This window comes from Oryza glaberrima, chromosome 3 (assembly GCF_000147395.1).
Source record: "Oryza glaberrima chromosome 3, OglaRS2, whole genome shotgun sequence".
Lineage (NCBI taxonomy): Eukaryota > Viridiplantae > Streptophyta > Magnoliopsida > Poales > Poaceae > Oryza > Oryza glaberrima.
This window is the reverse complement of record NC_068328.1, coordinates 34,543,865-34,566,867: the sequence shown is the minus strand read 5'-3', so window position 1 is coordinate 34,566,867 and position 23,003 is coordinate 34,543,865. Positions and strand designations below refer to the sequence as shown.

Below are 23,003 nucleotides of genomic sequence, written 5' to 3'. Positions count from 1 at the left end.
CCGTCCGATTTCGGGAGTGCGCCTCATCTTGCAGAGGAAGTAAAGCACACCGTCTCCTTTCTTGCAGTGGAGGAAAGAAACCCAACCCCGTCGCCCCCTCTTCGCCGTCGGATCAAGATCCAACGGCTGTGATTCCTCCTGTTCGTCCTCTTTAACACCCCCACCCCCTTCTCCTTTCTCATTTCCTCTCCTCCGCCACCTCTTCTCCTCGCCGCCGCCGCCTCCTCGCCGGATCACGCAAAACCCTAGCTAAAACCCTACGCTTCCGCCGCCGCGAGCGCGTCCCTCCTCCGGCGAGATGAACTTCAAGGGCGCGAAGATGCCGAGCCCGCCGCCGGCGGCGGCCGCGGGGCGGCTGGTGAAGGTGGGGCTGCTGGGCGGCGCCGCCATCTACGCCGCCTTCAATAGCCTCTACAACGTCGAGGGAGGCCACCGCGCCATCGTCTTCAACCGCCTCGAGGGCATCAAGGACAAGGTAACCCATCGATCGAAGCCCCGTGTACTAGTGAACTTGCGATGTGATGTGATGGCGCCGATGGGTTTCAGAGAAGCTATGCGTGTGCTTGTGATTTGGTGGGTTGCGTTTGAATGAATTGTTGTGGTTGGTTGTGTGCTCGGTGCAGGTGTACCCTGAGGGGACTCACTTCATGATCCCGTGGTTCGAGAGGCCGATCATCTACGATGTCCGAGCCCGCCCCAACCTCGTCGAGAGCACTTCTGGAAGCCGTGATCTCCAGATGGTAAAATTCTGTCGTTGCACTTGGGGTTTGTGACTAGGTCATGTCGTTGAGATGATGATTTGTAGCATGTAGAAGGTGATTTGTTGGTTGTTATTTGCAAATGTTAGCAAAGTTGCGTGGAATGTTCTTGTTGTGCTTGCTTATTCACTTAATTTGGGTCCCTATACTAGGACTTGTCGCTAAGTGATTCTTGTATGTGAGATGCTGCTTTGTTGGGTATATCTGAACTGCTTAGCATTTTCATATGTGCTTAGCATTTTGAGCATGTGGGTGGTTTGGTACATTGGTTTAGAACCAACATTTATGTGTGTGATTTGCATTGCTATGTGTGTTATGCTTTGCCTGCAATGGAGGCAGTACACATTTTTTTTTTTGTTGACAGGCATTAAAATTCCGATTCCTCACAACTTAAAACTCTTATTGACCATACAAATTGGTTTGCTCATGTGTACCTGTGTGGCTTACTGGTTTGCTCATGTGTACCCGTGTGGTGTGGTTTGCTCATGTGTACCTGTGTGCAAATTTCTTGTTTTAGACCTTTGCTTCAAAGTAACATTGGTAGAGGTACCAACACACATTTTTAGTATGATACAATTTGATAACTTGGACAGGTGAGAATTGGTCTTCGTGTGCTTACAAGACCGTTACCAGAGAAGCTACCAACTATCTACAGGTCCCTGGGGGAGAATTTCAATGAGAGAGTTTTGCCTTCAATCATTCATGAAACACTCAAAGCGGTGGTTGCACAGTACAATGCCAGTCAGCTAATCACACAGAGAGAGGTACTGTCTTATCATATCTATCTGTGTTTAAATATCTAATATGTTTCCATGGTATGCTATGCTAGTTTAAGAGCTAATATAGTAGGATATTTAGTTTAAGAGCTAATATAATATAGGATATATGGTAATAATTACTCCTTTATCCAACACAGGCTGTGAGCAGGGAGATTAGGAAGATCCTGACAGAGAGGGCTAGCAACTTCAACATTGCTCTGGATGATGTGTCCATCACAAGTCTCAGCTTTGGAAAAGAGTTCACTCATGCAATTGAAGCCAAGCAGGTTGCTGCACAAGAAGCTGAGCGTGCAAAGTTCATTGTTGAGAAGGCTGAACAAGACAAGAGGAGTGCAATCATCAGAGCACAGGTAAGCAAAGATGCAATGGATTATTGCTGGTTTAGATGGCTTTCACCATATTCCTTGATAAGTTTACTACCTGTAGTTTTAGTGATAATTGTTAAGACATATCAATGGCACTGTTTATTTCTTCATTGTTTCATATATTTCTTTTTTTTTTTTGGTGTGGGTTGAGTCTGACTGTGAGGCCTGCTTGAACAGGGTGAGGCTAAGAGTGCACAGCTGATTGGTGAGGCGATTAACAACAACCCTGCCTTCCTCGCTCTCCGACAGATTGAAGCTGCCAGGGAGATCTCTCACACCATGGCAAGCTCAAACAACAAGGTGTACCTGGATTCCAAGGACCTCTTGCTTGGGCTCCAGCAGCTGAATGTGGACAACAAAAACAAGAAGTGAAACAGTTTCTTGTCATCAGATGATCATTACAGTTTCTGATCGTCAGTTGATCATTGTTGGTTGTCTCCATGGGAGAGTACTTCTATGAAAATCGCAGTCTTTAGCTTATGTCAGAAAAGGTTCTGGTTTAGGAAGTGAGATCAACAGGTGGCATCCTTTTTCATCATTGCATTTGAAGGAGTACTCGCAAGTGAAGTTGAGGTTATCATTTTTGCTGCTGTAAAAAGTTAACTTGAATGCTCTCTTCGATATCTTAGTTACCATGGCCACTTTGCCAGTTCGTCATTGTTATTTTGAGTTCGGTCGCAGTAAAGCAGGCTGTGCCTCTAAGTTCTAACATCTGGATTGCTACATTTCATGCATGTTTCCTAATTCCTGTGCTAGTGCTAACTAGGCAGCAATGAGCATCGAATGGCTAGAACTTGACTGCCATTTTTGAAAATCGATCGGGGATGTTGTATGTTCTGAATAAAAATGGGTGAAATCTAAATGTGTTGATAGAGGGCTGCAAGGAGATGAAGTGATGAACCGATGAAGGCACAAGGCAGGCTGCCTTACAGTTACAGGTGCTTGTTCAGCTGCAGCATTGGTGAATGGTGATGTCTCTTAAGATTGAAATGTTACTAGAAAATGGGGTCTCTCCTTAAATTCCGTGGAGAACTTTAGAAGTTAAAAGTTCACTTATAGGACGGATACAGTAGAAGCCATTAAAAAAAGACCGACTATTCGGCATCCTGCCTGCGTGCGATCTGTATATGCTCGGACAATGTATAAAAAAAAGGACAATGTAAAAAAAAAGGACTGACTATTCGCGTCCTGTTTTTTTTAAAAAAAATAAAAAAATAAAAACTCGCAAAGTGTTCTAGTCATTGCTGACGAGAACGGCCGTAACGTGACACGCGAGCTACCTGATACTACTTGATATAATACCTTCCTTCCTCGTCTACCAGCCCACTCAACTGCTGACTAACTCAAGTGATGGTAGATTAGACTTCAGAGAAAAAATCCTTTGAATTAATTCCTCCTCTGAATTAATTCCTCCAAAACTTAAATAAAAGCTCATGTGGAAAAATTTTCTGGTACGGCAATATTTATATAACCTTATGGCGTGTCAAACTTTCTTCCCATGGCTTTTTTGCCAAGAAATGGGGTTACTTACCATTCAACGCCGCTCTCCCCTATTTTTATGAGCATTTGTTCCCGTATTTTCGCATCCTTTTTGATCGATCGGAGCCATGAGGACAAAGACGTTTGTGTTGTTCCCGTCTCTTGGCGTCGGCCACCTCAACCCCATGGTGGAGATGGCCAAGCACCTGCGCCGCCGCGGCCTCGCCGTCGTCGTCGCGGTGATCGACCCGCCCGACAACGACGCCACCTCGGCCGATGCGACGGCGCGCCTCGCCGCGGCCAACCCGTCCATCACGTTCCGCCTCCTGCCGGCGCCGCCCAGCCCGGACGCCGGCGCGCACCCGGCCAGGCGCGCCCTCGACGCGCTCCGCCTGGCCAACCCCGTGCTGCGGGAGTTCCTCCGCTCGCTGCCCGACGCCGCCGACGCCCTCCTGCTCGACGCGTTCTGCGTCGACGCCCTCGACGTCGCGGCCGAGCTCGCCATCCCGGCCTACTTCTTCTTCCCCTCCGGTGCCAGCGCCCTCGCCGCGTTGCTCCACCTCCCGTATTACTACCCCGACGTGCCGTCGTTCAGGGAGATGGGCATGGCGCTCGTCCGCCTCCCCGGCATGCCGCCGCTCCGCGCCGTCGACATGGTGGCGACGGTGCAGGACAAGGAGAGCGACGCGACCAAGGTCCGGCTGTACCAGTTCAAGCGGATGGCGGAGGCGAAGGGCGTGCTTGTGAACAGCTTCGATCGGCTGGAGCCCAAGGCCCTGAACGCGCTCGCCGCCGGCGTCTGCGTTCCCGACAAGCCCACGCCGAGGGTCTACTGCATCGGGCCACTGGTCGACGCCGCCGCCGGCAAGAACGGCGAGAGACACCCGTGCCTCGCGTGGCTGGACGCGCAGCCGCGCCAGAGCGTCGTGTTCCTCTGCTTCGGCAGCAAGGGCGCGTTCCCGGCGGCGCAGCTGAAGGACATAGCTCGTGGGCTGGAGAGCTCTGGCCACCGTTTCCTCTGGGCGGTGAGGAGCCCGCCGGAGGAGCAGAGCACATCGCCGGAGCCCGACCTGGAGCGGCTGCTGCCGGCGGGGTTCTTGGAGAGGACGAAGCATCGCGGCATGGTGGTCAAGAACTGGGCGCCACAGGCGGAGGTGGTGCGGCACGAGGCGGCCGGCGCGTTCGTGACGCACTGCGGGTGGAACTCGACGCTGGAGGCGATCATGTCGGCGCTGCCGATGATTTGCTGGCCGCTGTACGCGGAGCAGGCGATGAACAGGGTGCTGATGGTGGAGGAGATGAAGGTCGCCGTGGCGCTCGACGGCGGCGAGGTAGGTGGCGCGTTGGTGGCGGTGGCGGCGGAGGAGGTGGAGGCGAAGGTGAGGCTGGTGATGGAGACCGAGGAAGGGAGGAAGCTCAGGGAGAGGGTGGTGGAGACGAGAGACATGGCGCTGGATGCCATCAACCGAGGTGGGTCTTCTGAGATTGCATTTGATGAGTTCATGAGAGATTTGGAGAAGATGAACAGCTTGGAGAACGGAGGAGGACGCAGCTGCTGATCAAGCAGAATTTCACCATGACACGAGAACTATTATTGATCATAGAAAATATTGATCCATTAAAAACAGTTGTGGCATGGTGTTCTTTTACGGTAAAAGCAGTTGTCTTTCGGAGTTAAGCTGGTGTTTTGTTGAGGCGTTTGTAAACCCTTATTGGCCTAGTGGCGATTGGCCACGCTTAGCGGTGGTTGGCTTGGTGCTAGTGTCTTCTCCAGGATGTTGTGTGAGGAGTTGCCAACTCGTGGTGTCGGTGTGTTTGTTTTTGTTTTTCCTAGTTACAATCTTTCCAGGGTTGTGATATTGTTTTTTTTCTCTGCTATCAATATAAACTCCGCACTGGTGCGAGTCGTTAAAAAAAAGTAGCCATGGTATATGGTGTCCTTTTTTAGGTTTTATTGGATATGTGCCATTATAAATTTTATGGTTTAGAAATGTCATTACTATTCTTTTTTTGTATTATGCGACGTGATGATTCTCTCAAATTTGGTGTTGTTTAGTACAGAGTACTTATTTAGTTAGAACATTGTTGGATCTGCTCAATTTGGGAGCTATTATATTGGGTAGTGGGTGAGAGGATCGTGGTTGGGATCTGGATTTAGGGAATTTAAAATGGAGATAATTGATTCTTTATTATGTAGTGCATGTAGGCTAGGTGACGTATTCGGTTATGGACATGTTGGATACTCTTGTGGTTAGGTTCCATTTCAATGGGTAATTGTCACTTCTCGGAATGAGAAAAAAATATTGTGGTACGATGGTCATTGTCATATATAGCTCCAATCAATTACCACGTCCGATAAAACCAGTCGCTATATTTATAAATCTAGCCATGTAACATCACACATTCACATGACAGGTCGCGGGGCAATGACTAAGCATTCTGGCCCACGTGAATGTGCGATGCTATATGGTTAGGCCTATAATTCGGCCCATTTAGTCACCGCCCCGCGACCTAGCTCAATGGGCCAACAACAAAATACAGAGCGTGATTAGAAAAGAGGTGAAAGAGGGTCGGATTTTTAATCTCCGACCTCCCTCGAATTGGGTCCTCCAGACGGATCGATCGAGCTAACTATGAACACATGGGTCAGAGCTGCATACAAATGCAGCTGTGAGTGTGTCCACAAGGAGACTCGTGCGTCTATATGTTTCAACACCTGAAGCTAGAGCTATGCCTATGCAATGCATGCAAGGCTGCAAGATTACTGGCTGCCGGCCGGCATAGTCGGACATGGACGCTATCCCGGCCGGCGCGAGTACCTGGACGATCTCGGTGTACGTCGTGGAGAAGAAGATAGCCATATATAGAGAGGTAGCGCGCGTGAGAGAAAATGGGTTCAGAGGGGGTCGGAGTTTAAAACTCCGAATCCCTTGGATCCAGCTTTTTTGGCTTCAGATCTGATGTTTCGCTCGCTTATGCAATGGATCAATGGTACCTAATTACTTACGTGCGCTTCATTACCTATGTAATCTTGTATTTTTTTTTATTTTTTTCATAACCATCTACTAGTTTGTGGTCCCCTTTTTTCTCCAACAAGAGTTGGATGAAGATTAAGATTTTCATGGCACGCTTTTGAACTGCTTAAAGATGTGTTTCGTGTGAAAACTTTCTATATGAAAGTTGCTCTAAAATATCATATTAATCTATTTTTCAAGTTTGTAATAATTAAAACTCAATCAATCATACGTTATTGCCACCTTGTTTTATATAAAAAAACTTAATTCAACATAAAAGAACACCACCAATATGCAAGAAACTTTTAATCTCCGGGTGGGTCAAAGTTTTAATCTCCGGCCCCTTTGCCTTATATATGCACGCCGCATCATGACTGATTAAGCAACTAAACTAAACCAAACCGAAGAATTAGCTAGCGTTGTGACTACGTTCGTCGTTCGTTCATCTTGCAATCTGACGCTCCATCTCGACCGCTCGTTTGATTCCCGCCAAAAAACGGTTAATTTGCGCGCGAAAATTCTTCTTGTCCCGATCGGATTCCGACTACGATTCGATCGCGCGTTGCGCCGACAATAAAAGGGGTTTCTATCGATCCCTCCTCATCCTCAGCTCGCTCTCCTTCCCCAGATCGATTCACCTCCTCATCCAGTTCATCTCATCGATTCATCGATCGCCATGGACGACGACGAGATCGCCCTGGAGCCAGGCTACGCCTTCCGCCCTTCCGACGACGGCCTCGTCACCCTCTTCCTCCGCCCCAAGATCGCCAAGATCCCCTTCGAGCACCGCCTCATCAACCACGCCGACGTCTACTCCACCGATCCGACGGAGCTCGTCGGCGAGCACAGACCGGCGCCGGGAACCCATGGGAGCAGCAGAGTCTGGTACTTCTTCTGCTCCCCGCGCTACACCAGCAAGCGCAAGGCCTCCGGGAGGCGGCAGCGCGCGGTCGGCGGCGGCTGCGAGAACGTGTGGAAGTCGGAGGGCGGCAAGAAGGCCGTGATCGGCGCCGATGGCCGCCGCGTCGGGTACCTCCAGAAGTTCTCCTATGGCGTCTACGAGTCGTCGTCGTCGGGGTCGGCACGCAGCTTCACGAGGCTTGGGTGGTGCATGACCGAGTACGGCCTCGACGACGACGCCATCGACGGAGCAGACAAGCAGGTGCTCTGCAAGGTCTACCGCTCGCCGCGCGCGGTCTGCGCGGAGGCGCGCACGGCGGCGGCGAAGTGCTCCGGCTCCAAGAGGAAGGCGGACGACGGCGCGGATCACCCGGAGGCGCCGCCCAGCGCGCGGCCGCGGCAAGAGGAGGCCGGGAGCGAGCACGACGAGCAGCCGGAGCTCCCGCCGGAGTTGGACCTGGATGCGCTGCTGTCGGCGCCGATGGACGAGAACCTGGAGAGCACGTTCAGCACGGCCGCCACGGAACAATACATGAGGTATCTGATGAACGACGAGCCTTTGCCGTGGGCTCCGACGATGGATCCCGTCGACGGCGGCGCCGGCGGCGGAGACGAGTTCATCCAGACGGCGAACGGACCTTGCATGGATGGCGAGGTCTTCGCGCGCCTGGCTGCCGGAGAAACCCTCGACGACATTCTTGGCTCGACGAGTTCTTGATTGATCTCTATATAAAAGTCAGCGGCTGTTGCTGAATCGATCGAAGTATGTTTAGTTAGAGAGATTCATGGATTAGGTATTTGTTTGATCCGTGCCTTGACACTGATCGAGCTGCATGAAGATATGCATTGCTCAATCGATCGATCTGTAATTGATGAGAAGAGTTGAATTGATTCTTTCTGTAAAGCGTGATGTAATGCCATTTTGTGAAGTAAACTAATGAAATTCATCTTCATCAGAGGTTCGGAGTGGTTTTTTTTCTTTTTGATCGAATTGGAGCAGGTTATGCATATGCGTTGCTTGTTTCCTCGATCGATCTGTAATTAATGAAGAGAGTTGAATCGATACTTTTCTGTAAAGTCTGATGTATTTCTCATTTGCTGCTGTAAGAAATTATAATACGAATATTTTCTTCGCTTTAAATGCAGGTTGACCATGCATGCACGCTGGTTTTATCGGTGTTCATCAAGATGAGCCCACCTTATATTGGGCCGTGTAGGCCCACCTGGTCCGTATCGGCCCTATTTCGGCGATACGGGTTCATGATGGGCCAATTCCGTAACGTGTCATGGGCTGGGCCCACTCACACTCGTTTCACCGAAAGCCTTGTGAGGCTGTGGCGGTGCGAGTCTCGCTCGTCGCCGTCGTGGGGGTCCCGAGACCGCGGCGGCGGCGGGCGGCGAGGCGGCGCCGGCGCGGAGGCATCCGCGACCGCGAGGCGGGGGATGGCGCGCGACGACGGCGAGCTGCTGCCTGTCGCTGTTGGCGCGCTTCCATGGCAGCAGCAGCAGCAGCAACAACAACCTACGGTTTCTGTTTCTCCCCCAAATTCCAAGGCATATCCGCTCCCTTTTATTTGAGTTCGCCATCGTAGGAATTTCTTCAGTAGTTCAGTTCCACCCCGAAGTGCTTGTCTTTTTTTTTTTAATCTCTAATTGTCTCATGTGCAATTGCATGGAAGGAGGAACTAGGGAGAGAGTTGCTGTGGAATTGGATGGTATTTTCCAGCGCTCTAAGATGGATAGGCAACATGAATTTCCCTAGGATTTGGTTTACTGTGACCTCCCTACAAATATCTTTTAATCCAAATATCTTTTTAGACCTTTTGTATGCTGAATTGCCTGTATGGTTCCATTGATCAACGCCTTCTTTTGCAAATTAGAATGTTCATAAATCCACACAGTATGTGGACAGCTCTGATACTGCATTGACTAGAATTAGATTTGGTAGTCGTTGTCACAATTGGGCATCAGATTCAAACCGATCTTCTACCTGCTCACACACGAGGCTAGCTCTTGTCTCGTGTAACAGTAAGTCAAACATAAATTGTTCGTGATGATGTGTTTCGTTCTGGTGCACTACAATATGTTCAACCAAAAAGAAAGTGAAATTCGTCTCCAGCACAAGTATTACATGTCGTCAAGAGAGTGGGGAAGAGTCTTAAAAGCATCCCAAGATCATCTGCAAATCTCCACATGGCTAGCCTTGCTTGACCCGGCAAGGTTACAGAAATTGTTTTCTTTTCCTTCTTTTAATGAATGGGAGAACTTCTGCTCTGGTTGATATTGGTTATCCACATTTCCAATTCCTCTCAGAGGATGTATACTATATAATATTGGGTACCTTCTTGTTTCTCATCTTATGGGTTCAACAAAAGAAACTATAATAGCTAGCATGCAGCTGGTTTTGCTATGGATCATAGCATCCACTGTCATGTTGGTGGCATCTGGAGCACCTCCTCCCACTGCTGCTAGTCTTGCTCCCTGCCCCAAAACATGTGGAGAAGTGAACATCTGGTATCCTTACGGTATTGGGCCTGGTTGCTTTCGGCAGGGCTTTGAGCTTACTTGCGACACCACCAGCAAACCTTTGAAGCTCTTCTTGAGAAACACTAAGACTCAGGTGATTAGCCTCTATCCTTCAGGAACTGTTCTTGCCTCTATCATGTACACTATCCCCATGATTCATGGAGTTGACACCTACAACTTGTCATGGGACTCTCCTGGGAGGAATCTCAACGTTGAGACCTACAATTACTTGGCGTTCCTCGGTTGTGGGATCGGGGTTTACCTGTTCCATCCAGATACTGGTAACCTTGTGGGTCATTGCACGATCAAGTGTGCCTCCATGGAGGAAATGCACATGGCAACCGAAGGAGGGATTTGCAATGGCATGGGTTGCTGCACTGTCACATTCCCGGTGTTATTTCGAGGTTTTAGAGTGACCATTGTTAAGAGTAACGAGACAATACCGCAGCCCTTCGACAATATCACCATCAAGGCTTTCTTAACCTTCCGTCCTTACATTTTTAGCATTGCGGATCTCCTGTCCAATAAGATAAATGCAAGCACCGTTGGTGCTTCCATGGCATACCTCTCAACTGTCATCGCAGATGAACCAAATTGTCCAACAGCTCGGTTGGATAATAAGACACAATTTGCCTGTGGCAGTAACAATTGCATAGATGTGGCAAATGGAGGTTATTCTTGTGCTTGCCCAGGAAATTCTGATGATGGCAATCCCTACCTTCTTGATGATTGCAAACAAGGTACCTACGCAACTCTAGCTCCTCTCTGAACAGATGTTCCTTTCTTTATTGATTGTTAATTCACTACATATTTTTTGTGGTCATATATGTTTCTTAACTGGAACAGAGTTTAACCCTACCCCGAAAAAGAATTGTTCTAGATCATGTGGTAGCACAAATATTCCTTTCCCGTTTGGGCTTGAGCCAGGCTGTTTTGCTAAGAGGAGATTTCAACTGAGTTGTGCATCAAATCGCACTCTTATTGGAAGACCACCTGCAAAATATGAAGTGACAAATATATCATTAGATGAAGGACTCCTTTATGTTAACAAGCTTTCAGAATTTGAAGATGCCAACACAAAGTATTTATCAGTATACTATGGTGGTTCTGGATATTTTGGCCAACAATTAATTTATGGTTTGGAAAAGTCTGATTTATCTGAAGAGTATGGTGTTTGGAAGTGGTCTGTGACCAATTTGACGTGTGAAGATGCAAAAAGCAAAAGTGCATATGCATGTGTTAGCACAAACAGTGAGTGTCTTGATGTTACACATGGGAAGCTATATATTGGTTATCGTTGCAAGTGCTCTCTTGGATTTGAAGGAAATCCTTATGTCCAAAATGGATGTACAGGTACACATTCCTAATGTATCTACTATCTAGTGCATTCGATTTTCTTGTATGTGGCAGGAGCATGGAGATATGGAATATCTGAAGAGAGTGATATGTTATCCTATGATTTTCATAGTGTGGAAGTTGTAGTTAATGTGCATTTAATTGAAAACAAAAGCATATAGGAGCCATCAAGAGTTTGATATATTAAAGTTCACATTTTTAGTTTTCTGTTTGCAGATATTGATGAATGCTCTATACCAAACTATTGTAATGGGACATGTTATAACTTTAAAGGAAGCTATATTTGTTGTCCTCATGGTATGTCTTATGATCGAGTAAGAAGGCAGTGCACTTCCAATAAGAGGCAAAATATTGTTTTAGGTATGTCAGGTTTTTATTTATTGTTTGCTGTATGTATGCATTCCAATTGTTGAAAATGTTATCAAACCCCTCAAAGAATAACTTTTCAATTGTTGCAATTACTCTTGTAGGACTTGCCATTGGGATTAGCAGTGGTTTTGGAGTTCTAGCTCTTACATTAATTGCAGCTATATTATTCAAAAGGTGGAAGAGAAGCACTCGGAAGAAAATTCGAAGGGCATACTTCCGAAAAAACAAAGGCCTTCTCTTGGAGCAGCTGATCTCATCCAGTAACAATGTTACTCCTAACACAAGAAAATTTTCTTTGGAAGATTTAGAGAAAGCAACCAACAACTTTGACTCAACACGTATCCTTGGATATGGAGGCCATGGTACTGTTTACAAGGGGATTTTATCCGATCAACAAGTGGTTGCCATAAAGAGGTCCAAAATTGTGGAGCAGAGTGAGATTGACCAATTTGTTAATGAGGTTGCCATCCTTTCCCAGATTATTCATCGTAATGTGGTGAAACTTTTTGGTTGTTGCCTTGAATCTGAGGTGCCTCTTCTAGTGTATGAATTCATTTCTAATGGCACACTTCATGGTCTTCTTCATGGTGATCTGAGCACCAATTGTTTGTTGACATGGGATGATCGAATGAGGATTGCTCTAGAGGCTGCAGGGGCACTTGCTTATCTCCATTCCTCTGCTGCAATGCCAATATTCCATAGAGATGTGAAATCAACTAATATACTCTTGGATGGTACCTTCACTGCTAAGGTTTCAGATTTCGGTGCTTCTAGGTCCATTTCCATTGATCAAACTCGCGTAGTTACAATAGTACAGGGGACATTTGGGTACTTAGATCCAGAATATTTCTATACAAGCCAATTAACCGAGAAGAGTGATGTTTATAGTTTCGGTGTGATACTTGTTGAACTCCTAACAAGGAAGAAGCCAATTTTTCTCAACTGTCTTGGTGAACAGAAAAATTTGTGCCACTGTTTTCTTCAAAGCCTAAGAGATAAAACAACAATGGATATACTGGATTCTCAAGTTGTAGAGGAAGCTAGCCAAACAGAGATTGATGGAATTGCCTCAGTTGCAGAGATGTGCTTAAAGACTAAAGGAGCAAAGAGACCTAAAATGAAAGAAGTGGAGTTAAGACTGCAACTCCTAAGAGCTGCAAGATCGAGGGCATACAAGGAACAAGAATGTACTCCGAAGTACAAATGTACTTCCCTGAACAGCAACAAGAATGTTGAAATGGGCCTTGTTGCTAATCCAGAATCTCAGGTTGTCTCTAGGTGCTATACCATGGAGAGAGAGATGATGTACTCTTCACAGTTTCCTCGCTGATTGTATTTGTTTCGACCCTTGTAATGATTTATTTATTTTTCGCTTATTTTTGTAGACTGTACAAAATGAATGGCACAGACCAATCGATTTCTCTGTATGCAGCAGCTCTATCTATTTTTGTGGAGTGGTTAGTTGCAACAGCTCTATCTATCGTTTTCTCCGTATGCATTTGTGTGTGTTGACCCAGCAGAAAAAATCTAAGTAAGGTGTGTTTAGTTCATGGTAAAATTGAAAGTTTGATTGAAATTGGAACGATGTGACAAAAAAGTTGGAAGTTTGTACGTAGAAGTCTTGGTAAAAAAAAGTTGGGAACTAAACTAGGCCTAAAATTTAAAACCACAGCTTGAACAGCATGATAGGTCGATATGTCCGAGTGGTTAAGGAGACAGACTCGAAATCTGTTGGGCTTTGCCTGCGCAGGTTCGAATCCTGCTGTCGACGCTTTTTTTATGCTTTCTTTTGTTGTACATTTTTTATTTTCCCTTCCAGCCGTGTCTATTTTTCCCCTTATTTGTTCATTCACTTTTTTTTTCTTTTCAGCTGCGTCTCCTTCTTGATCGTGCACATAGTTAGTTAGTTAGTGGTACAGTGCCTCTCAGCCTACAACAAATGCTGCCATTTGTTAGTCATTGCTAAAGTGATTATGAGCACCGTTTATATTACTCAATCCATGCAGGTAGACGTCATCTGAACCGTACATTAAACATATACTTCCTTAGTTTTTTTAATAGATATCATGTTAACTTCTAAACACATATTTGACCATTCATCTCATTTTAATTTCACGATTAAAATACTTTAAATGATAAAACAACTAACAAGCAAATAAATTATAGAGATAATACGTGATTTTTTTAATAAGACGAATAGGAAAACGTGTGACAAAAAGTTAACGGCATCATCTATTAAAAAAAACAGAGGTTATACTGTACAATAAATGTGCATTTGTAACAGGAAAATAATTCACTGGTAGGACTAAAATAAATACGGAGTACTGTATATGGCTATATTTATATTTACCTGTGAAATTCACTCTTGTCAAGGGGGAGAGAAGTAAAATTCTTGCTTTGCAAGCATAGGCCGGCCCCGGCCCGTCCCGGCCCACTCTCTCGCTCGGCCCATCTCATTCCAACCAAAGCGCTGCGGCGAGGCGACCAACCCTTCCTCCTCCCTTCTCCGCTTCTTCCCCCACCTTCCTCTCCTCCGCCGTTCGCGTCTCCTCTCCTTCCTCTCGCGAAACCCTCCCCTCCCCCCCTCCCATGGCGGAGTCACCCGAGAACGCCGCCCCGGCCGCGGCTCCGGCCCCAGCGCCCGCGCCCACCCCGGCCCCGCCGCCGCCGCCGTCATCTCCGCCCACCAAGTCGGGGATCCCGCCGCGGTACGACCTGGACGCCAAGTGGGACGCCTGCCTCGACCTCTCCATCCGCCGCGTCGCCTACTCCACCCTGGGTGGCACCTTCGCGGGCCTCCTCCTCTTCCGTAAGGAGTTTCCCCCCCTCCCAAACTCGCCCTTGCCTTCCCATTGCGTGCGATTTCGTGAGATCTGGTTGCGGCGCGCTCGTTGTTCCGGCATTGGCCTAGGGTTGGCGCCGTTGCTCTCGTTTCACCATTCCGATCGGCCTGCTCTGATGAGGGATTGGCTAATTAGGGTTACATCCAAGTAATGCACGTTATGTAGGAACTGGTTGCTTTATATTCCGAGTAGTTTTTTTTTCATGCAATATCATGTGATTAGGTGTTGCATTTAGCGTGGATGAGTTTTTGTGTGCCAGATTCTGGGATTTGACATGTGCAGATGAAAATTCCTTGGTCTTAGTTTACTGTATGACATTGAGAGCGAAATGAGTAAAAACAAGCATAATTTGAGGATGCCTGAATCACGTATCGATATCCTTGTTTCATTGTGGGGGCTGTGCCTGGATTGCTTGTTAGGCTTCGGTGAACATTTATTACAACATTGTGTTTCTTTCGTATGGGCAGCTTCCATGTGTGGTAGCTTGTTCACGAGAAGTTTTTGTTAAATGGTTTTCAGCGATCAATTAAGCTTTTGCCAGTTGGCTGAAATTTCATGAAGAATGTAAGGGTGTGACTGCTAGGATTGTGGTATATAGGCAACATAAATCTTGGGCAGTTCCCATAATATGCACGTCACGGTCTTGATCCCTTCCAATTCATGTTTAGCCATTGATAGTATTGTACTGCCTAGAATATGTTTGAAATGTGATCAATGGTTAACTGGTGGTCCTCCTTAGGGGGATCAATCATGGTAACTTTTGTGTGCCAAGTGCTGAGGTTTTGTATGATTTGTGGTCAGGTACTAATCCTTAATCTTGGAGTGTTGACTGTGCTTTATCATTTGTGTGATCAACACTTAGTATTTTTGCTTGATGTCTCTCCAGTTATTTTTTCTAATGGTGATGCATACATATTATAGCATGCATGTTTAGGATATTTTCCTAGGTGAACCTCAAATGCTCAATCTCAAATATGAAGGGCTTCACATGATATCTATACTGAAGTCATTATTAGTTATTAAGATTTCCTGTATCTTTTTGTTAATTTGAATAACATGGACCTTTTTCTTGCATTCAACAACGGATTTGACATCCAGATATTCTTCAAACAATGGAACACATTTGCTGGGATCTCCTTTTACATCTTAAGTACTTTAGCTATGACAATTTACCATCTTGACAATACAACTATCAATACATTCTCTTTGAACCTTCTTGGATTACTATTCATCATATTTTCTCCTGAATTTGTTAGATATGGCATATGTCCAAAAAAAAAAGCAAAGGGAGTAGCTCTGCCTTAAAATACCAGGGCATAGACATTCATTAAAATATTAATAAATTTAGTTTGCATACATATTTGACCAGTATTATTTTATACAGGTAGCCCAACTACTCGCTGGGCATCAGTTGCGCTCGGAGCTGGTGTGGGGATAGGAGCTGCGTACACTGAATGTTCATACTTATTCAATGGTGCTCCTCCAAAGTGGTCACCCAAAGTTTCGACCGTTCCTTCTGCTCATTCTGAAGTAAGTGTTTTCTCATTTTCCCTGAACTTATATATATCTGTTTGTTGACTAATCAAACTTTACCATCAGTAAATCAACTGCATCCTTTTACTGTTCTTTTTAGCTTTTACTTGACCTCACCATATTTTTATCCTGGTTGTATGTGGTACAGTTATCAACTCTTGGTGTTTCTGGAAAAGAAATGTACTTAATATTAGACCAGAATAGGTTATTGGTGAAATTTATTTGCCACTTTAACTTTATAACACATAGCAGGCACTACATGTTTGCTACTGCTTGTTGCATATTTATGAAGAGCTTTATGAATGCATGGGTTGAGCTTCTTACTATCAGCGATTGTCCAAAGGCTAGGAATTAGGTACATGCTGACAGTGATCAAACAAAAAATAGAGCACACGTTTCGTGTGGTTGGGAGTAATTTACCAACTTCCAAACACGTTTAGGCCACTCCTTGTGTTTCCATAGCAAGCCCCCCTTTTCTATAGCTGGGATTTTTTCTTAATTCAGCATTTGTCAAAATTTGTATAGATGATCTCATGGCAGTCATGTTTTGGTCAGTTTGGGATTAGCTTGTTTTAAAACACTCTCAGGTGTGTGGAAAGATAGAGTTATCGTTTGTTGAAGCCACTGATTTTCAACAGTCCATGGGAAAAATGTTGTGTTGGTGTCCTTTTGGGTGAAGTGAAAGTATTGAAAACCCTCTGCAGAAGTTATAATGGCTGTCATGAATCTAGTACTTACAGGATGCGTGTAGCAAGTTTTGTTCATTGTGAAATGACATTCTTTTAACATATCTAATTCAAAATTATCATTTTGAATGCTCATTAATTTCCTTATCTTCTATATTTAATCAGGGGGAAGACAAGTAAACGCTGTTTGGTTGGATCGGTCCATCTTGATGGAGGTTTTTTGGAGTGTTGTTGAACTAGCTATCTCATCATCTTGTCTGATATCGCCAATTCTGGTCTACTCTTTAAGTATCGCCTCAAAGTTAGCAAGAGCCTGCTGATTTTCCTTTACACTATGCAAAACTATTCCAATTGTGGTCGGATGACCCATGGCTGCGTACCTCAAATGATGGTTTTGTGACTGGCAAATAATATGTTCATCATGCGAACTTGTTGCAGCGTGCACATTAGTATATACTTTGTTACTGTCCCCCTTTTGATGATTGGTTTGTTTCCAATCCTGAGCAAGTCCAATATCTGAACAAAATAGAGTGTAAACTTTTCCATGCAAAAATGATTTTAACGTTCACTTGGCACGTTTCCCCGTGAGTACATTTCGTGTGGATCTGAAATTTGGCCGGTGGTCTCATCGAGAACGGGCGTTAAGATTATACTCCCTCTGTCCCTTAATATAAATCCTCCCTTAATATAAGGGATTTTGATATTAAGGGATTTTGATATTTTGTTTGTACTGTTTGACAATTCATCTTATTCAAAAACTTTGTGCAAATATAAAAAATGAAAAATTGTGCTTAAAGAACTTCAGATAATAAAGTAAATCACAAATAAAATAAATAATAATTCTAATTTTTTTTAATAAGACGAATGATCAAACAGTGCAAATAAAATGTTAAAATCCCTTATATTAAGGGATAGAGGGAGAGACGGAGGGAGTACAAGATAAATATCGGGACTACAACCCTTTTTCTTTTACGAAAGTTTCATTAAGCTATTTAGGCAAATAAAAACGTCTCTTATGAAATTTTCATTAAACTATTTAGACGAGTTTATATAAACGGGTGTGAACTTTCGAAATTAGGCAAATTTAAAGACGCCAAAAACGGGATACTGACAGTGAAGCAAACTGTCTCTGCGAACCGACGCGTCTAGACCTGACCGCTCGTCCATGGCAAGCGAAACACCTGACCGTTGTTCGGCCATGGCAAATCCAAAAATGGATTAACCGTCGCCAACCCCACCTCGTCCGTTTATTCTTCTTCTTGTTTCGGCTTCGGCTTCCGTCCCGCGCGCGCGTGCCCCCGCCCGCGCCGCCGTCTCTCTCCTTCCTGTATTGTTACGCAAGCCATCCGAGCCAAGCAGGAGAAGAGGAAGAGGAAGAGGAAGAGCATGCCCCCCTGCGCGGCATGGGGAAAAGCTCCGCCGACTTGTCCGCCTCCTCGGAGTCGGCCGTGCTCCTGCACGGCGACCTCGACATCTGGATAACCGAGGCCAAGTGCCTCCCCAACATGGACATCATGTCGGAGCGGATGCGTCGCTTCTTCACCGGCTACGGCGCCTGCGGCTCCTCCTGCGCCGGCGACAACGCGCGCCGGGGCGGCGTCGGCGCCGGCGGCGGCGTCAGGCCCAAGAAGATCATCACCAGCGACCCCTACGTCTCCGTCTGCCTCGCCGGCGCCACCGTCGCGCAGACGCGGGTCATCCCCAACTCCGAGAACCCCAGGTGGGAGGAGCGCTTCCGCGTCGAGGTCGCCCACGCCGTCTCCAGGCTCGAGTTCCACGTCAAGGACAACGACGTCTTCGGCGCGCAGCTCATCGGCGTCGCCTCCCTCCCCGTCGACAGGATCCTCTCCGGCGCCCCCGCCGAGGGCTGGTTCCCCATCGACGGCCACTGCAGCAGCAACCCGATGCGGCCGCCGCCGGAGCTCCGCCTCTCCGTCCAGTACAGGCCCATCGACGACAACCCCCTCTACAGGGGCGGCGCCGGCGCCGTCCCCAACGCCTACTTCCCTCTCCGCCGAGGTGGCGGCGTCACCCTCTACCAGGACGCCCACGTCGCCGACGGCGGCCTCCCGGCCATCCAGATCGCCGGCGGCAGGGCGTACGAGCACGGCCGATGCTGGGAGGACATCTGCCACTCCATCGTGGAGGCGCACCACCTCGTGTACATGGTCGGATGGTCCATCTACCACCCCGTCAAGCTCGTCAGGGAGCCCACCCGGGCGCTCCCCGGCGAGACGCCATCGACGCTCGGCGAGCTTCTCAAGAAAAAGGCTCGCGAGGGCGTCCGCATCGTCATCTTGCTCTGGGATGACAAGACCTCGCATGACAAGTTCCTTCTCAAAACGGTAGTATATCTATCTATCATCTTTTTTATATTTCCTTTCTTCTCCTTCTTCTTCTTCAGTTGTACTCTCTGATGATGAATTTGATATCGTCAAATTAACTCACAAGAATTCGGAAATGATATTGTGATGAATAATTAATGGTCTGATAGCTAGAAATAATTCAGGTTGAATGCAGGATGGTGTCATGCATACACACGACGAGGAGACCAAAAAGTTTTTCAGGCATTCAGGTGTTCACTGTGTGCTGGTTCCTCGCTATGCCAGCACTAAGCTTAGCATTTTCAAGCAGCAGGTCAGAAAATTTTGTCTGCTATATAGCGTTAAATTTAACTGCCGCATTAGTTATTACTAGTACATGAACATAACTAGTAACTATACTTGTTATTGAATATAATACCTACTTACCTAGTACACATTCTCTCCAATTATGCCTGCTTTTACTGTGGATTGTACCATGCTACAAGCTAGGTTCTCACTAGTTCGTGTTCTGTTGCTTATCTGCATTTGTCAGGATGAATAGTCCTGATGTTCTTTCTGAGTTTGAGAAAGCTAAACTATATATTCATGCAGCAAACTCAGGCCTTACCATTTGTTCATTTGCTTGTTAATAGTTCATAAAAACCTTTCGATGATGCTTGCTAATGTAATAGTAGTATTTCTCTTCTCCAGGTAGTGGGAACTTTATTTACACATCATCAGAAATGTGTGCTTGTTGATACACAAGCTACTGGGAACAACCGCAAAATCACTGCTTTCATTGGTGGTCTAGACCTGTGCGACGGCAGATACGATACACCTGAACATAGGCTTTTCAAAGATCTTGATACCGCTTTCAACAAAGACTTCCACAATCCTACATTTCCTGTAAGTTCTCCAGTTCATAAACTGTTATCAGATCATAGAGTTCCTTCATATACAAATTCATGTGAATTGCTAAATATCTCCATAAAATGTATCGGCAGCACGTTGTACAATCTGACTTTTCTATAAAATACTCCCTCCATCCCAAAATATTTGACACCGTTGACTTTTTTAAATATGTTTGACCGTTCATTTTATTCAAAAAATTTAAGTAATTATTAATTCTTTTCCTATCATTTAATTTATTGTTAAATATACTTTTATGTATACATATAGTTTTACATATTTCACAAAAGTTTTTGAATAAGACGAACGGTCAAACATGTTTAAAAAAGTCAATGGCGTCAAACATTTAGGGAAGGAGGTAGTATAAGTTCTCTATTTGATAAGAATCTGAACGCTGAGGATCCTTTCTCCTGATCTACAGGTTAATTCATATGGACCAAGACAACCATGGCATGATTTACACTGCAAGATTGAGGGCCCTGCTGCCTTTGATATACTGACAAACTTTGAACAGCGGTGGAGAAAAGCAACCAAATGGAAGGTCAATCTTAAGAAAGTTGCAAGTTGGCATCATGACACGCTGATAAAAATAAACCGGATGTCCTGGATTGTTACCCCAGCTGCAGATAAGGCTAATGCACATGTTTGTGAAGAAAAGGACCCAGAAAATTGGCATGTGCAGGTATAAGACTTTGTTTTAGTCTTACATGAACTACAGTAACATCTTAGATGCTACTTCCTCATACTTATTTTGGTGCTCGGCTAGGTGTTCAGGTCAATTGATTCAGGTTCTGTAAAGGGGTTCCCAAAAATTGTTCAGGAGGCAGAGTCTCAGGTTAGTGTCCTTTGCCATGCACCACAGCACCAGCTAAAAATGCATCTTTCAATAATTGTTTCTGACTGACTAGTTATTTTCCCTTTTCTTCTGCAGAATCTTGTCTGTGCAAAGAATCTAAAGATCGACAAAAGCATACACAGTGCATATGTCAAAGCAATCAGGTCTGCGCAGCACTTCATATACATTGAGAACCAGTATTTCATTGGGTCATCGTTCTTATGGTCCTCACATAAAAGCGCAGGTAAATCTGCCTTCAGTTCTGCTTTAGGTGAAGCTTATGAAATGCCATTTCACTACCAATTTCTTTGCTTGGCAACCAACAGTTAACGTCTTCTAGTTGTAGACTTGATCAGCCTAACAATCACATGCATGTTTATGCTATGACTGGCGAACAGCAATTGGATTGTTCAGATGCATGATGGCAAACGACACATTTGAACCTGAAATGGCATGAGAGATAGTAGGATTAGTGTTTCAGTACCTCTTAGGCTGTTTGTTACTCACATTCTGCATTCATATTACGATTGGAATGCTCTGGTGAGATCAGGTGCTGATAACTTAATACCTGTGGAGCTGGCCTTGAAGATTGCAAGCAAGATCAAGGCAAATGAGCAGTTCGCGGTGTACATTGTCCTACCAATGTGGCCTGAAGGCATCCCAACCGCGGCACCGATGCAGCAAATCCTCTTTTGGCAGGTCTGCAGGCACTTATTCATGCAAATTACTACAAATCAAGATGCTGATGTTTTGATCTGCTATCCTTTTGAAGGGCCAAACCATGTCTATGATGTACAAGATCATAGCGGACGCTCTGCGGATGCAGGGACTGGTCGAAGCTCACCCTCAAGATTATCTGAATTTCTACTGCCTCGGGAAGCGCGAGGTCGCCGCCGGTGACAGCATGTCCCAGACGAGCTTATGCAATGACAACTCCACTCTGGTACAGCAGCAGAATACTACTCCATAGTCCGTAGTATAGGTAAATGTATTACTACTCCATGTGATCTGAAATACTCGTGGCTGATCATTGTTGCAAATTAACAATCATGCATCCAGCGCTCGGCACAGAAGCTCCGGAGATTCATGATCTATGTGCACTCGAAAGGGATGGTGGTTGACGACGAGTACGTCATCATCGGATCGGCCAACATCAACCAGAGGTCCATGGAAGGCTGCAGGGACACCGAGATCGCCATGGGCGCCTACCAGCCACACTACAAGTGGTCTGCTGATCACGATCAAGGCCCTCCTCGTGGACAGGTACAGTTCATCCAAAAAGCTTAATTACGCCATCGATCGATCGATCGATGGATGAAAATGTTAGGGAAACGTCTATGGATTTTTCGGCTAGCTCCATATAAGATGGTGTGTTAGCTGGCCTGAATTCGAAAGCCTCATCCATTCTAATTATTTGATATTAGGTCATTCCATAATATTCACGTTTTTTTCTGCATTGCAGGTGTACGGGTACAGGATGTCGCTGTGGGCGGAGCACCTGGGGGCGGTGGAGGAGTGCTTCGGGCGGCCGGAGACGGGGGAGTGCGTGAGGCGGGTGAGGGAGATGGCGGAGGAGAACTGGAGGGCGTACGTGTCGCCGGAGATGGAGGAGACGAAGGGGCACCTGATGTGTTACCCGTTGAAGGTGGACAAGGACGGCCGCGTCCGCGCTCTCCCGGGCCACGACTGCTTCCCCGACGTCGGCGGCAAGGTCCTCGGCACTCAAACCTCGCTCCCCAATGCCCTCACCACCTAGTACCTGTACCATATCCTGCGTGAATATGAATATGAATGAATGCCACTGTTTTGTATTTTCATGTGCACTGCAACCAAGCAATTTTTTTTTCGTAAACGCGCAAAAGAATTACACATCAATATATCAGAAGAAGAGAGCAGAGTTTAAGATACACAACACAAATGGTCAGAAAGCCATTGCCAGGGTCAAAGAAAGAAAGAACAAAGGGTAGAGCATTTTTAGAACATTGCTTCAAAATATAGAGACACGCATGCTGCACATCTAAAACGTACTAGAGCCGAATTCACAACAAACTATAATTTACTTTAAAGACAAAATTGGTTATATAGTCCTTGGAGTGTGATAGGATGATGAAGCCATGGGTACATGATCATACTTATGAATAGCAGGGTTTAAATCCAAATTCTTCGAATATTATGATTCTATTTTTCCAAGTAGAGATTTACTAGTATTAATCTTTGTGAGTGTATGAGTGTGATGTTGCAGCTAGTCCACAAGCAAGGGTTGTAGGTCCATTACCGTCCGGCTCCCGACCGAAACTAACGGAGTCATCCCAACTCTCGGATCGGAGATGCTAACGGGACAGGAATCG

The 23,003-nt window shown here is 45.9% G+C and overlaps 6 protein-coding genes and 1 non-coding gene across 8 annotated transcripts; all 7 read left to right on the top strand.

The window, feature by feature from the left end:
- The first annotated feature begins 171 nt into the window (after positions 1 to 171).
- On the top strand, positions 172 to 2,516 carry LOC127766595 (prohibitin-2, mitochondrial-like). The gene is made up of 5 exons (XM_052291684.1): positions 172 to 475; positions 624 to 740; positions 1,352 to 1,522; positions 1,675 to 1,887; positions 2,080 to 2,516. The coding sequence occupies exons 1-5, from the start codon at positions 299 to 301 to the stop codon at positions 2,272 to 2,274; spliced, it is 873 nt and encodes a 290-aa protein (XP_052147644.1). The 5' UTR covers positions 172 to 298; the 3' UTR covers positions 2,275 to 2,516.
- An 849-nt stretch (positions 2,517 to 3,365) lies between these two features.
- LOC127767893 (anthocyanidin 5,3-O-glucosyltransferase-like) lies at positions 3,366 to 5,298 on the top strand. Its single transcript, XM_052293371.1, has one exon. The coding sequence runs from the start codon at positions 3,510 to 3,512 to the stop codon at positions 4,938 to 4,940; it is 1,431 nt and encodes a 476-aa protein (XP_052149331.1). The 5' UTR covers positions 3,366 to 3,509; the 3' UTR covers positions 4,941 to 5,298.
- Positions 5,299 to 7,071: 1,773 nt separating this feature from the next.
- Positions 7,072 to 8,013, top strand: LOC127766461 (NAC transcription factor NAM-2-like). Its single transcript, XM_052291497.1, has one exon. It carries the CDS (start codon positions 7,072 to 7,074, stop codon positions 8,011 to 8,013), a length of 942 nt encoding a protein of 313 aa, XP_052147457.1.
- A 630-nt stretch (positions 8,014 to 8,643) lies between these two features.
- On the top strand, positions 8,644 to 13,022 carry LOC127768328 (wall-associated receptor kinase-like 6). Its single transcript, XM_052293882.1, has 4 exons — positions 8,644 to 10,561; positions 10,668 to 11,174; positions 11,394 to 11,537; positions 11,648 to 13,022. Exons 1-4 carry the CDS (start codon positions 9,655 to 9,657, stop codon positions 12,874 to 12,876), a joined length of 2,787 nt encoding a protein of 928 aa, XP_052149842.1. The 5' UTR covers positions 8,644 to 9,654; the 3' UTR covers positions 12,877 to 13,022.
- A 213-nt stretch (positions 13,023 to 13,235) lies between these two features.
- TRNAS-CGA (transfer RNA serine (anticodon CGA)) lies at positions 13,236 to 13,317 on the top strand. The gene has a single exon. It is a non-coding gene; the product is annotated as a tRNA-Ser (tRNA).
- A 733-nt stretch (positions 13,318 to 14,050) lies between these two features.
- On the top strand, positions 14,051 to 17,176 carry LOC127768499 (protein SPIRAL1-like 1). The gene is made up of 3 exons (XM_052294087.1): positions 14,051 to 14,355; positions 15,774 to 15,919; positions 16,774 to 17,176. The coding sequence occupies exons 1-3, from the start codon at positions 14,136 to 14,138 to the stop codon at positions 16,786 to 16,788; spliced, it is 381 nt and encodes a 126-aa protein (XP_052150047.1). The 5' UTR covers positions 14,051 to 14,135; the 3' UTR covers positions 16,789 to 17,176.
- A 736-nt stretch (positions 17,177 to 17,912) lies between these two features.
- LOC127768498 (phospholipase D delta-like) lies at positions 17,913 to 22,552 on the top strand. 2 transcript variants are annotated; one of them, XM_052294085.1, is made up of 10 exons: positions 17,913 to 18,953; positions 19,129 to 19,245; positions 19,623 to 19,817; positions 20,242 to 20,502; positions 20,587 to 20,655; positions 20,752 to 20,899; positions 21,206 to 21,354; positions 21,428 to 21,598; positions 21,715 to 21,918; positions 22,118 to 22,552. In XM_052294085.1, exons 1-10 carry the CDS (start codon positions 18,012 to 18,014, stop codon positions 22,409 to 22,411), a joined length of 2,550 nt encoding a protein of 849 aa, XP_052150045.1. In that variant the 5' UTR covers positions 17,913 to 18,011; the 3' UTR covers positions 22,412 to 22,552. The 2 variants fall into 2 exon arrangements, with proteins under 2 accessions (XP_052150045.1, XP_052150046.1); XM_052294086.1 differs by lacking the exon at positions 22,118 to 22,552 and having other exon boundaries at positions 21,428 to 21,637; positions 21,715 to 21,804.
- Positions 22,553 to 23,003: the final 451 nt, after the last annotated feature.